A 13,534-nucleotide genomic window follows, 5' to 3' on the forward strand; every position below is an offset into this window, starting at 1 on the left:
ACGGAAAGTAATCCAAATGTCTTGTAGTACGGATAGGTTTTAAACGGCAGGGTCATGTATTCATCTTCCAATAGTGCTCCAAATAGTTTATTAATTTACAAGAAAATAATACTATATATGTTTAAAATTCTCCCAACTGTTAAGGAACAATGAGGAATAAATACCATACGTGTTATTTTATCCTCCAAATTACAGGGAGGATGGATTCATTGAACATAGGTAACAATAAGTCGAGATGCATTGACGTACGTGTCCAATATGATTTAATTGGAACTAAGTCCAATCAATTGTTTGATGGCTCGAGAGTGGCGATTTAATGAAGCTCATTATTTTATATCTTGCCACTGATTACTTCTACTGGAAACAAGGGTTATTCTGGATCCACTTTTACGTGGATCTTGCGGACTAATATTTTTTTTTTCATAAATAATATTTAAATTTATCATTTCTTTATGTTAATGATGTTTCTAGCTACGCGAAGAAGAGAGTTTGTTGAACTACTGCGCAGTAGGAGGAAATATGTGTTATTTTTACGTATAAAATACATTTTTGAAAATGTAAGATTTACGTTTATTAATACGATCTATTCATATTTTGCATGCATAGAAATGGATTTAAGTGTCAATAACATAACAAAGTTTAAAGAAAATGTATAAAGGCGAGGAAACAAAGACGTGAAAGATAAAGCTAATGGAATAAAAACCATGAAGCTCCTTTTCAACCGAAAATGCATTGAATTCAATCAGTTTTTATGCCACAAATCGTTTTCATCATCAACACCGTCACCATTATCGTGCCTGCTATAATCATTATTATCATCAATTTGATTATAATTTTCATTTTCGTTGATTATGATCTTCAGCTTAAGTTATACTTACTGTCACTGATTATTTATTCGGTACAATTTTAGTATAAATTTATTTCAAGATAGTTCAATTTGAGTTTAATTTGTCATTGTGTCCACACTTTTTTTTTTTTTTTTGCTGTCGTCGTAATTGCCCACACATCTTATTATAAATTATAGTTTGCTTGCTTAGTGAGGTTTGGCATAAATATACTAAAGTGTGATATATTGTTGTGAATTGCGTGTCGAAGATTTGTGGAAAGATTGTGTGGTAAGTCACCCAAAATATTAGAATAGTACTTTTTAATTGAACTATAAATGCCGAAGAATTTCTTCTAACCAAACGTTGCTTACTTGGGCAAGAAATAATTCGTGGAAGAACCATCTCTATGCCCACTCTTATTAATTTGTTCATTTTGTTGTTCACGTTCATTCCCTAGTTTGCTCTGATATGTGTGTTTTTTTTTTTGCCATGATAAAATATTCATTAGATTTAATTGTGCTCAATATTTAGAAGTATTTTATTACAAATCGGAATAGCCATCATATGAGCATCCAGCAAAATAGCTAGTTTTAAAGCACCTCCAAAAAAGAAATAAAGAGAGAGAATATTTATGGGTGATTTATGAATATAGCTCTATATACTCCTTTCGATCTTTTATAAGTGATGTTATAGGATAATTCAAATAGATTAAAAAATCATTTAATTTTTGTTTATTTTAAACTAAAATATTATTTATTATCTAATCAACCAATAAAAAAATAATCTACAGAATATAAATCGTCAAAACCAATAAAAATAATTAATTTTGTATTAAAAATTGAAAAACATCATTTATTTAAGAACAATATTAAAAACTTAAAACATCACTTATAACATTTGTTTGTTTTCCATCATTTGCTTTATTATTCTATTATTTTCGCTTATTATATTGTAGCTTACATTGAAGAAATTGTTTGCATCAATCAAAGCTAGCATTTAATTATAACGTAAGATCTTCAACATTCAACTACTCAACCATGAGTAACATTTACAAGTTAGGCAGCAATCATTTATATAGTTGGTAGTTAGGGACAATTTATTAATGATTCGTACTGCCCTGAATTTTTGAACATACAATTTTGTTGGTGCAATTGTAATAACAAGACACTGATTTTTTTAGAACACTTGGATTCATGTACTAGTTATTCCAAAAAAATTGTGTATATTTATGTGTGCAAGTTAATTTATTTATGTTCAGTTTTTTGTTGTTTGATCAAAACTAGTGTCACACTCCGCAAACGCAAACACGGAGCACATAACAATCTACATATTTATAGCAAAAAAAGAGAGACCAATCTCTATATAAACAAGAAAATGTGGTTTCTATCCATTTTTCTATGCTTAAATATTTTCTGTGTATGCACAAAAAAAAAAAACAATCCTAAATTTAAAGATGGGTTGGGTTAATAATATTTTACGTATCCCAAAATTTAAGTATGCAGGATAAAAGTTGGTCTAAGAAAATAATAAATTTACTCGTACAGTAAAACCTCTATAAATTAATAATGTTGGGACTAACAAATTTTACTAATTTAGAGAAGTATTAATTTATCGATAAATTAATAATAATTATTAATTTATAGAGAGATTTTACTAATTTTGTAATTTCTTAAAAACATTTCTATCTAAAAATAATTTTTTTCTTTATAAGAAATATCTTTTAAAAACTAATTACAAGTAGAGAAGCAATTATTATGTCTAAAAAACAATACAAACTTTTTTCGAATAATAGAGTCATATTTTATTAAAAGTTTTACATACAATATTTTAAATATATATCATAGTAATTCAAATATGACATATATAAATTTATATCATATATATATATATATATATTGATAAGTTTATAAAATTATTAATTTATGATATCGATGGGACCATATGTTTATATGATATTTTCAAAAAAATTATTATCTTATTAATTTATCGATTTATGTCATATTTTACACTGGTCTCAACTCGGGACCGGAAGAATTTATTAATTTAGAGAGGTTATTAATTTATAGAGTATTAATTTATAGAGGTTTACACTTGGATAAATTTATAAAAATAATAACTATTGAGATTCGAATAATAACTATAACATATGATAAATTATTGATTTTTCGTCTAGATATTATGCTACCGGTTATTATCATCATGTTTAATAAAAAGACAGTTAAGGCGTTAGGGCTTGAAAGCCCATTAAGCAAAAGAGTCTCGGAGACATATTGGAAACCTGTTTTACAGTTTTTATGAAACGCAGCGTTTTTTACGTTTTGAATAAAACGCAGCGTTTTTAGAAAACATAAAACCTGTATTTGTAGTAATGGTGACTTTGCGATTTTACAAGGTTTGGTCATCACTTGGGCGATGGCGCACGGCGGATATGCGAAGCGGAGAGTTGCAGAGCGGAAGACGACGGCAGGAAGTAGTCGGAGATCGAAAGGATTACGCGTGGAGAAGAAACCGAAGAATTCCTCTCTCAAGAATCAAATTCGTTCCATCGGTCGCATGATTCGTAAAGTAACTACTCTTCTTCTCTTCCTGCCAAATTAGGGTTTATAGTTGCCTTCTCCGGTCTTGTAACTTGACTATTTAGCTAATCGAAGTCGGTCTCAGTGTTTTTTTTCTTTAATCTTTTGAGGAATTTGTTTCTTATGTTAGATTAATGGATAGGATCATGGCCGATTATATTGCTTATGAGATCATGATTTGATTTGGAGAAGAGATGAATTTTGATGAATGAATATGTACAATTACAATTTTCTCTAGGACCTTCCTCCTGAAGTAAGAGAGGCTCTAGAAAAGAAGTTGGATGATCTGAAGAAGCAGCAAGATATCCATATCCGTCTTGCTGTTGAACGTAAAATCTTCCTAAGGAACAGAAAGGTCAGATTCTTTGGTGAGTGCTCTATCTTGATGCATTGGAATGTTTGAGTTGTTTGGCCCTGGATGATTTGGCTTTGTCGGAAGAAATAATTACACATTTTTTTGTTTAGAACGGAGAAAGATCGAAAGGAGTATAAGACGTCTCGAGAAGCTACAACGAAGTACATCTGGTGGTCATGTGCAAGATGCAGAAATTGGTGGGCAACTCAATAAACTCAAAGAAGACCTTGAATATGTTAGGGTAAGCATCTTATTCAATCCAAATCCACTTTCCTGTGTTAGTCGCAAGAATAGACAAGTTGTTCTTTTCACAGTTTCTTCCGAGTGTTATCTGTTCACTGCTAAATTTCCTAGTTATCTAATAGAATGAGTCAGTTGAAATATATGCTATTGATATCTTGCTTTGTGCAATGCAGTTCTTCCCCAAGAATGAGAAGTATGTATCACTATTTAGTGGGGGTGATGATTTACAATTATCTGAGCGGAGAAGTAAATTGCGGAAGCAAATCAAAGCCAATATAATTGTTGCTGCTGCCAGTGGGAAAGAGTTGGAAGGTATTGATGATATGTGGCTCTGTTTATATGGGTCCCTTTTCCCTTAACTTTCTGTATAAAAATGGGGCAGCATGCTTTTTTCGTCGTTACATGCATTCTGACCTTCTGTCTGCTTTTAAAATAAGGAATGCTGATTATGTTGATCATTAATTTTATTTTATTTTTGTGGAAAAACAGAGACAGGGAGCGAAGATGATGCTCTTTTGGACCTGAGTGACGATGACTTCTTTGTCAACGGAAGTTCAAGTGACGAAGCAGATGCGGATGATGAGTGGACTGATAAAAGCACAAAGTAAGCCTTGTAAATGTGGAATAATTTCTTTTAACCTCAATACTTCTAAGTATATTTTATCGACTATGTTAGTGGATAACATGGGAGATGAAGAAGAGTCAACGAGGCTAGTGGTGTATTCACCACTGAATTCCATTAAGCTATCATTCCTGTGCTAGAAGTAGATTGTTGACTCTTTTCTATTGGCTTAACGTATTCCAGTAAAGATCATCTCTGGCTGTTGTCAACGTTTTTTTTTTTCTTCCCAGAGAGCCGGTGTCTAGTGCTTTTGGCAGAGCAACATCGAGCATGTCTAGTGACGAAAGAAATCAGGTACAATGCGAAAGCTACTCACAGTCTTGTTGTTTGCATGATACTGGGGACTCTAATACCCCCAGAAAGTCAGAATCGTAACATGTTCAATTCTGGGGTGATCTAAGTATATGAAACTGAAGTGTTAATATATTACTGAATGTTAGTATTTTGGTAAGTGATTTATTTTCTTATTGTAGAAGCCATACACTACTAGGGTTTTAATGCCACCACCACGGTCAAGGTTTGCATCAACATCTCGTCAGTATTCATCTGTGAAGAGGAATGAGATACCTTCCTCCAGCAACACTTCACATAGAAGAAGCCAGTCTTCACATGCTGCCACAAGTTCGCATACAAGTCAAAGTAGCAACTTGAGTTCTAATTCTGATGCTCACAAACCCAAGAGGAAGAGAAGGCCTAAGAAGAGGAAGCAACAGGTGAGTCCCTCTTGACTCTTTCCTGCAATTCTGTTTCTTATTTTGTGAAAAATCTTGTTGGTACATTTGCATAAATCTTCCAAATTCTGTAACTTAAGAATCTGCATTCCACTTGTGAAGCTGATTATATATTATTCTATTTGCTGTTGCAGGCGTGAACGGGGTCTCTCCCGCCATGTCGGAGAAAGCGAAGAAGCTCGAAACACAGTTCATCAATTCCTGAAGCTTCACCAAGTACTACGGCCTGTCTAGTCTTACATCTTCTGATTGGATCTAATGCGTATATATATGTTTTTTTATGTTGCCATGAAAGCAGAGAGATAGGTTTCTGTTGTTTTTGGCCGATGAAATGAACCCTAAGCTTTGGGCAAAACGTATTTCTCATATAAGTTTTTTTTTTTCATGTTGGCTTTGATCGAATTGAATCAATTAATGGGAGTGATCCAACGTAGACCATCAATAATATGATCTAAGAACTTGTGAACCAAAATAGAAAATGGGTATTGCTTGAAAATCTCTTTGATCAATGAGAACGCAAAACAGGAATTGCTACAAATATAAAAACAACTCTTCAATCTTCATAACACTTTTAATGTAATACACAACCAAAGATTGAGGACAACCTTTTGTCCTGTTTCTGAAACAAAATGTAATTAGGTTCCAGTTTCATATGCTTAAGACCATTAAGCATGTCTACATTTTACCGATGAGGTAAACAAAGGCTATAAATTGGATTTAATCCCACGAACATAGATCTCGCCCGAATACCCGACAACCCGAGTACAGACAGATTTTCTCTGAACCAAAAGAAACTCTGTTTTTCTTCAGGTTCTTTTGTGTCTCTGTTAGGTTTCTTGAAGCTATATCTCATACACCACAGCTTAAACATTTGGCTTCTGATCCTTTCATGATCCTTAGTCTCTTGCAAGTACATATAAACATCCTGCAACAACAAACAGAACCCATAAGAACACTTGCAAGCAAATTGTTGTTTATGATTTTGATGTTTTCGACAGATATATGAAAGAAGACTTACTCCCATGGAACATCTCCAATGAGCATCCAATCACCATCTTTGTCTTCATAAGTAGGCACAAAGTCTGAACCTTTATATCCATCTCTCTCAAAGTACTCTCCCACAGAGAATTTGAACATCACTTCTAAAGCTTTAAGCAACTCTGAGTATCCTTTGTAACAACTCAGATCTATTTTCCTCAAGTATGGTGCACCATCCATACTTACTTTCACATAGATTCCTTGACCCTCATGCTCTGATTCATTCTTCTTTGTCTGAATGTTATTCTTCCTGTAAGATCTAACTGGTGGCCATCCAACAATCTGAGCCCTGCAAAAAGGAAACACTGTCAAGAAACTGTAGTTTTTTTTTTCATCACCTATTCAGATTCAGAGAATTTTTGTGTGTGTTTAACTTACTTTCTAGGAGGGGATGTTTCAGTTTTCCTTGATGATGATTCATTCTCCTTCTCATTATCACTTGATAATGCTCTCTTATTGTTGTTATTACAGCAAGAAATAATGCTCTCTTTTTCTTCACAAACATTGTCTGTTCCTGGTAATCCCAGCCTCAGCTCCGTTTCCTTGAGGTTAACAAACTCATCCATTTCTTCAAGAATTGCGGGAGAAAAAAAAAAAAGAAAAAGCTTTTGTTTATTATCCTTGGAAGAGATGAGAGAAATAGAGAAGCTGATGATGATGAAGATGAAGATGAGAGGCTTCGTGGAAGCTGAGTGTTTTATAGAAGTTAAAGGAGAGAATAAAGATAGATTGATAGAGAATAAACTGTTTTTTGAATTAAGGACAAAGAAAAAAAGCTAAGCTTGTCGGTAGCAGTAACAGCAACTTTGAGGCAAAAGTGTGTCCCATCTTCTTGGGGACATTTGTGGGACACTTTCTTTTTCTCCCATCTGTCCAAAGCCAAAAACAAAATCCTTTTATCATTCTTTCTTGTGATAGACGGTCCAGATCAAATCTTTGAATCCCCACCACATGTGGTATGCCATATGGGCATGTCACCTCTCTCCATCTTCCATAGATAACTTATCATAATAATAAAAATTTAACCAAAAATTTTGGATCTTTAAGCTCATAATCTTTTCTTACCAAAAACAACAACTGAATTGTCTCTTTGCTGACATTCGACTTTAAAATATGAAAATGTAACTTTTTGTTCAATGTTTGGACTTTGGATTATGGGTAGTTAAGATTTGATGAGTTTAATTGACTTGAAATCAAAAGTTTTCACCTTTTTGAGTTTACCAGCTTCAAAAACAGATACTTTGGGTGTTGAAGAGCCAAAACAGAGCCTACGTGACAAAATCTCGTATTGTTCATTACTGGGTTTTGTTAAAGCCCACAACTTTTGTCTCTCTGTCTCTCTAAACTATTAACGATCATGATCACCACACACCCACACACACGTATATATGAATCTGAAATATAACTGAGCATTGCGACAAGACATCTTTCTTCAGGATCAACTAGCTCAAGGCTTAGTTAAATGTAACATCATAATGGGGTCTTGTTTTGGAACCTGAGAGATCTTTAACAGATTCTCGCTGTCTTTGTTCATGTTACAGCGTGTCATTGGTTGTATTCGACTAATCGACTTATATGGAGCTCCTAGTGTAGATGTTAACCTAGTCGAATTTAACCGGATCTAAGTTTTGGCTCGATTTTTGGGTTTTTTCATAGCCGAAGATATACACGCATGGCCTTCGAAATCGAAGTCCTAAGTGGTACTATGGAGAGAGTGGATAAGAAACGTACTCTTAGTTATGTTATATTTCAGGTCAGTCCATGGAAAACTGTCATAGTCTATAGTTTTTTTTTATAGAAAGTCAGGGAAAGTCACTTATAAATTGAAGTTAGTTACTAAAAATGAAATTAAAATGAAAAAGAGTGTAATGTTACATTATATGTGTGAAAATCGTAAAAGAATATTTGTTTTTTTTTAAACATTTTTGTGTATGTACTAATAAGTAACTTCAACAAATAGAAAACACTTTAACAAAATAAATAAAAATTCATCCCAAACATCTATAATCTAGTAGCAGAGGAAAGCTTTGGGAAAGGTGAAACTCCCAAATCCGAGTTCAATCCTTCCTGAAAACAAAAACACATTTATTTGGGAAGTCTGTCAGTTAGGCCTTGGCCCAATTGGTTTATCTGGTAGTCAGAAATACAGACGGTTTGACTACTCCTGATATTAGTAGGAAGGCATTCCAAACTCGGATCAGGCAATGTGGTAACCTAATTCTGGATCTCATGGATCTCATGGCCCGTTCGACCCGAGTCCGCTCGGAGCTCATGATGTCCGTTGAATCGTTGAACCGTTGAACCACGGAAATAGTTCACTCTATAGCATCTAGATGCGTTCCTACTAAAACTGACCGGATCAGCAGATAGGACTTATAAAAAAAAATACAAGAAATTCATAATTAGCGGTGACCGCTACTCATCACGTATTGATTTCTTCTGTACGGTGAGAAACATTCTCTTCTTGGTTCAGTCATAAATTACAAGATTTGACACGAACAGCTCATAAATTTGAATTGAATTAATTGTATTTATACAAAAAAAAAACTTATCGAAAAGAAATTATTATTTGTGAATTATGATCCGCCTTTCATTAAAAAAACATGAGTAAAGATTAAAATGGTAATAAAACATAGACAAACCAATGCTTAGTTACTATAGATATATATTTTGCCCCAAAAAAAAAAAAAAGTTACTATAGATATCTTTTTTTTCCCCTTTTTTACACCATTAGTTTGATGACTAATTGCAAACAAACCGCAACTGATCACCATATAAAGAAGCATTTGATGACTAATATATGGAATATAAAAGTTTTATCCCCCTAAATTTCATTTATAATCCGATCCGTCAGTGAAAAGTAAAATAAAAATAGTATTGTGAGCAAATTAAATGTTTTGTATTCCCATATATTTCTCAGCGTTAAAGAGTTAAAGACTTTTATTAGGCATGAATATCCGCAGGCTTTTCGCTATATAATAACACATGATAATGAAAAAGAATGACTAATGAAATGACCCTGCCAAAGAAGTGAAGATAATGATAATTCGTTCTTAATTGTATTTGCCGACATGATTAATCATAACACATGACACTCAAATATTTATTTGCTTGCCCTACAGAGCAGTAGAAGATCTCGAGCCACCGTCTCAACCGTACACGTGTCACCAATCATAGAAGATGCAGATCCCATCTGATCACAGAATCGCCGGTTGATTTCAAAATCTAAACCGAACGCTAAACCGCGCAAGTAATTAGACTCTGTTGTTGATTTAAATTATTCAAAAATAAATAATTTTACTCACACTTAGACTGGTCTGGTCCAAAGTTTAGAATATTATCTTGATTAAGTTACTTAAATTCTTTCGTAGTAAAATGTTAACACATTTTCTTTTGCAATTGGACCATCTTTTAAAGAAAAAGTAATTGAATGGGCTGGGCCGCTTCAATTTGGAGTTTTATTTTGCTTCGACGGCGTATCTGGACCACTTCAATCTAACTACCACTACTTTTTTTCCATTTTCTTTTTAACTATATAAAAGCCAACTTTTACAATTTTCCTATCCAGATATACTTATATTTTATTTTACTCAAAATTGGGTTCGTAAACCAACCTCGGGTTTCCTCATTAATTTGAGGGATCTGTTTTTTTTTTTTTTAAGTTTACTTTCAAACCTTTTTTTATCAATGTTTGACTCTCTTTAGATATTATAAAATGTAAAAACAAATTTTGCTTGAACATTTGTGATAGTTTTGATAAAGAATATATTTTCAAAGATTATTGGGCAAAATATTGTATGAGTTTAAAATATTTTCCTTGTTAAAATATTTGGAATTATTTGGACAAAGAGAATATCTTTACCGGTCAAATGTAATCAATAAAGTGATCCCCCAAATCTCTTACTCCACTATTTACCTAATTTATGGATTCTGCAAATCGTCTTTGATCTCACCGTTAAAGTTTTGGGGATCAACCAATATCAGATATTTTTAGATCCCAATATATTTGATTACCGTTTCACGATGATTGCAAACGACTATATTATCAGAACAAATCTTAATTAATCTTTTTGAAAAAATAAAGATTGGTTCGTTATATATATAACAAATATATAAATAATATGTGGAGTGTGGAGTGTGGACCATCACAGAAAACGCGGAGATAACGAATTAGAGTTTTTAGAAGAGTTTTTACAATTAACGAATTAGTTTAATTAATCGACTGATCAAAGAAACATTTAGTAAAAGTAGACATTCCAAGCAATGGTACTGTGGCTAGCCCCCACCACGAGGCTATATTGTTAAGAGTTGTGCCAACATATAGAATAATAAATATATCATGAGCCTATAGGGGCGGATTCTCGCATTTTTACTTTTATAAAATATACTTCAAGAAAAGCATCTATTTATTTAAGGGATCATTACAAAAGATTAGCTAGAGATGTGTAAGAACATGAGCAAATTGTCTAAATATGTACATTTTGAAACTATATTCGGAGAATAGTATTGCTAAATGAGTGTTTTTCACATATTTACTTTCGATTAAGATTTATTGAAAAAACTAGATTTACTCAATTAGATTTACCTTTACAAAAATTTACATAAATAAATATTAACAAAAAAAATAAAATAATAATAATGCAACAAACTCACCAGAGAAGTATTTAAAATATATATATATCGTCGGCCGAACATGTCAGAACGGTGAAGAAACAAACTCACCAGAGAAATAAATAATGCAACAAATGATAGCGGAAATGATTGCTTCCATATATATATACTAAGATTTATTTCTTTTATATTATTTTAATTGTACAGAAAAATCAAAAACGAACCATTTTTTGGTGGAGACCAAGGTTCAATACATTTTATGTGTTTAGAAGCTCCAAGCAAAATAATATATATGTAACTTTTACTTAGTAATATACATATCAAAAGATTCAAAACTATGACTAATATACTTTAAAACAAAAATATGACTCGAACATAAATAAAATACTAAAATGGAGAGCTGAAATATAATTTTCTAAGACGTTCTTAAATTCCAGGCAGTTGATTGTTTTAACCCATTCATATATAAGAAAAAGTTAAATCACTATAAGAAAACATGTTGAATTTTAACCAAATTTTTTACCAAGGAAATGATCAAACTTTTTATAAACAAGATTTCGACCAAATTACGATGTACATTTAAAATGATCAGTAATTGGTCAATTTTTTTTTTTCTGACCAATATAGTTAGTTGATAAATAATTGTTTGTAGACTGTAGAGCAAGTGTTGACGTAAAGTAATTTGTTTGAGTCTCACAAGTGTTGTGGCTTTCACATACACAATGTAAACTTATTATTTGGTTTTGTCATTTCAATTGCATGCATGCAGCATGCATGTCATTTGGCTGCATCCCTTAAATGTGAGAAGTATATTCCAACAACTAATTTAAATGAGAAAACTAAAAAAAAAATGTAAGATGGAAAGAAATACACAAATATTGATTTTTGTGTGGCAGAATGTTGAGAGTTGTGGCCTTGTATTGTCCACATGAAAGTACACCTGGTCCTCACACATTCCTACCTTGCAAGTTAATAATTAACATATATATATCTTTGGAAAAAAAAACTCATTAATTTCGACATCCTGCATATGAATATGCAATTAGACCTATATATAAATCAAGTGAAAAAAACATTACCAAATTAAGGTGGTCTCTATCGTGTGACAAAAAAAGTGGTCTCCATATATATTCTTGTGAATATTGATATATGGATTTGGTTGCATCATTGGTTCAATCTCATTAAAGTTTCGCATACAATCCATTTATGTGTGCGGGCGCATTTTTTTGTAATCATGTATTCATGTAGGTTGGACCGAGAATTGATATTATTCACTGGTTTACAATTTCATGTGAATTCCATAGTGATCAGTAGGTATATATTGTTGATCAGATAAAGCAGAGATACGCATTGATAAACACGACAAAATGATGTGATATATAAGACAAAGTGACCCAAAATTCGATTGAAAAATTTGGGGTTTGTTGATTTGAAAACTCATGAGAGTTTTTTGGGATAGAAACAAAAGGAGAGAAAAGGGTTAAAGAGGAGGATGTAGACAAGGCAAGGAACAAAAGTAGGGTTTAAGATGTTTTTGCCTCTGAATTTTATTTGATGTAACTTGTCCCTTTATCATCTCCATGTTTTTCTTCTTCTCATTAATTTAAATTTTGGTTTTGGAATTTATGGTGATGTTAATTGTACCCTCTCCTCTTTTGGATTTTGATGCCACTCATGTCCCCTCTCGATTTCCTTAGGGTAGGAATATGCCTTTTTCCCTGTTTATTTTCAAATTTATTACATGTTGGTTAATTATAGTTGGTACGTTTTGTGTTATTAAAATGTGCATTCACAGTTTACGCCTAACAGCTTACTTTGAACTAAAAACAATATAAAGAATGTTAGTAGATCCACTAAAGTCGAATTTTGAATCGAAAGTTTGGAAATTCGAAAAAAAAAACGTGAAAACAAAATTCCAAAACATATCATTATATTTTGGAAGCATGATAGATGAAAAAAAAAAATGATATATGAAATAAAAGCAAAATTTGTTTTGGAAGTGCGACAGAATTTATGCTATTTTATTTAAAAATGTGATAACATATTAAATAGAAAATGTGATAAAATTTAGGTTCTCTCATAACTATGCAAAAAAAAAAAAAAAACAGAGAAATAATTTAAATTATTGAAATCATTTTTGAAATGAACTCATTGTTGAACAATATAATTTCCTACTACATGAATAACGAACACAAACAATTTATAAAGAAGACATAATATTTTCCAATAATCAAAAACTGACATATTACGTCGATCATGCATTTTGGAAATTCTTTACGTAATTTTTTAACTTAATCGGTAAATATCTGGACACGAATTTAATTAATCACCATATTATTGTTTACTACAAACTAGTTATAATATGACATTACTAGTTTGTTTTTTCTTTCTCAATTATAAACATTGGAGTAATGGTACGTTTTTCTTTCTTTCCCAAAGATTCATGATGCCTAAAGCCCAACAAAATTTGATGCCTATTTACAATAACTAAAAATAAAAAAATGTTAAAATCTTCGGTTGCCAAGGATCAA

At 32.0% G+C, this 13,534-nt stretch overlaps 2 protein-coding genes across 2 annotated transcripts; one reads left to right on the forward strand and one right to left on the reverse strand.

Annotated features, from left to right (window-relative positions):
• The first annotated feature begins 3,175 nt into the window (after positions 1-3,175).
• Positions 3,176-5,809, forward strand: LOC9328264 (rRNA-processing protein EFG1). Its single transcript, XM_021013194.1, has 8 exons — positions 3,176-3,392; positions 3,642-3,771; positions 3,869-3,999; positions 4,175-4,313; positions 4,491-4,605; positions 4,854-4,917; positions 5,097-5,336; positions 5,489-5,809. The coding sequence occupies exons 1-8, from the start codon at positions 3,240-3,242 to the stop codon at positions 5,492-5,494; spliced, it is 978 nt and encodes a 325-aa protein (XP_020868853.1). The 5' UTR covers positions 3,176-3,239; the 3' UTR covers positions 5,495-5,809.
• Positions 5,810-5,839: 30 nt separating this feature from the next.
• Positions 5,840-7,329, reverse strand: LOC9325563 (auxin-responsive protein IAA3). Its single transcript, XM_002892156.2, has 3 exons — positions 6,771-7,329; positions 6,373-6,681; positions 5,840-6,279 (listed from the first exon to the last, which is right to left on the reverse strand). Exons 1-3 carry the CDS (start codon positions 6,956-6,958, stop codon positions 6,204-6,206), a joined length of 573 nt encoding a protein of 190 aa, XP_002892202.1. The 5' UTR covers positions 6,959-7,329; the 3' UTR covers positions 5,840-6,203.
• Positions 7,330-13,534: the final 6,205 nt, after the last annotated feature.

This window comes from Arabidopsis lyrata, assembly GCF_000004255.2.
Source record: "Arabidopsis lyrata subsp. lyrata unplaced genomic scaffold ARALYscaffold_1, whole genome shotgun sequence".
NCBI classification, from domain to species: Eukaryota; Viridiplantae; Streptophyta; class Magnoliopsida; order Brassicales; family Brassicaceae; genus Arabidopsis; species Arabidopsis lyrata.

Coding starts and splice junctions, on each gene's coding strand:
- LOC9325563 (XM_002892156.2), bottom strand. CDS start 6,958: ATGGATGAGTTTGTTAACCTCAAGGAAACGGAGCTGAGGCTGGGATTA. Junction 6,682..6,770: donor GAAACATCCCCTCCTAGAAA/GTAAGTTAAACA, acceptor TCCTTTTTGCAG/GGCTCAGATTGTTGGATGGC. Junction 6,280..6,372: donor ATTGGAGATGTTCCATGGGA/GTAAGTCTTCTT, acceptor TTGTTGTTGCAG/GATGTTTATATGTACTTGCA.
- LOC9328264 (XM_021013194.1), top strand. CDS start 3,240: ATGGCGCACGGCGGATATGCGAAGCGGAGAGTTGCAGAGCGGAAGACG. Junction 3,772..3,868: donor CAGAAAGGTCAGATTCTTTG/GTGAGTGCTCTA, acceptor TTTTTTGTTTAG/AACGGAGAAAGATCGAAAGG. Junction 4,606..4,853: donor TGGACTGATAAAAGCACAAA/GTAAGCCTTGTA, acceptor TTTTCTTCCCAG/AGAGCCGGTGTCTAGTGCTT.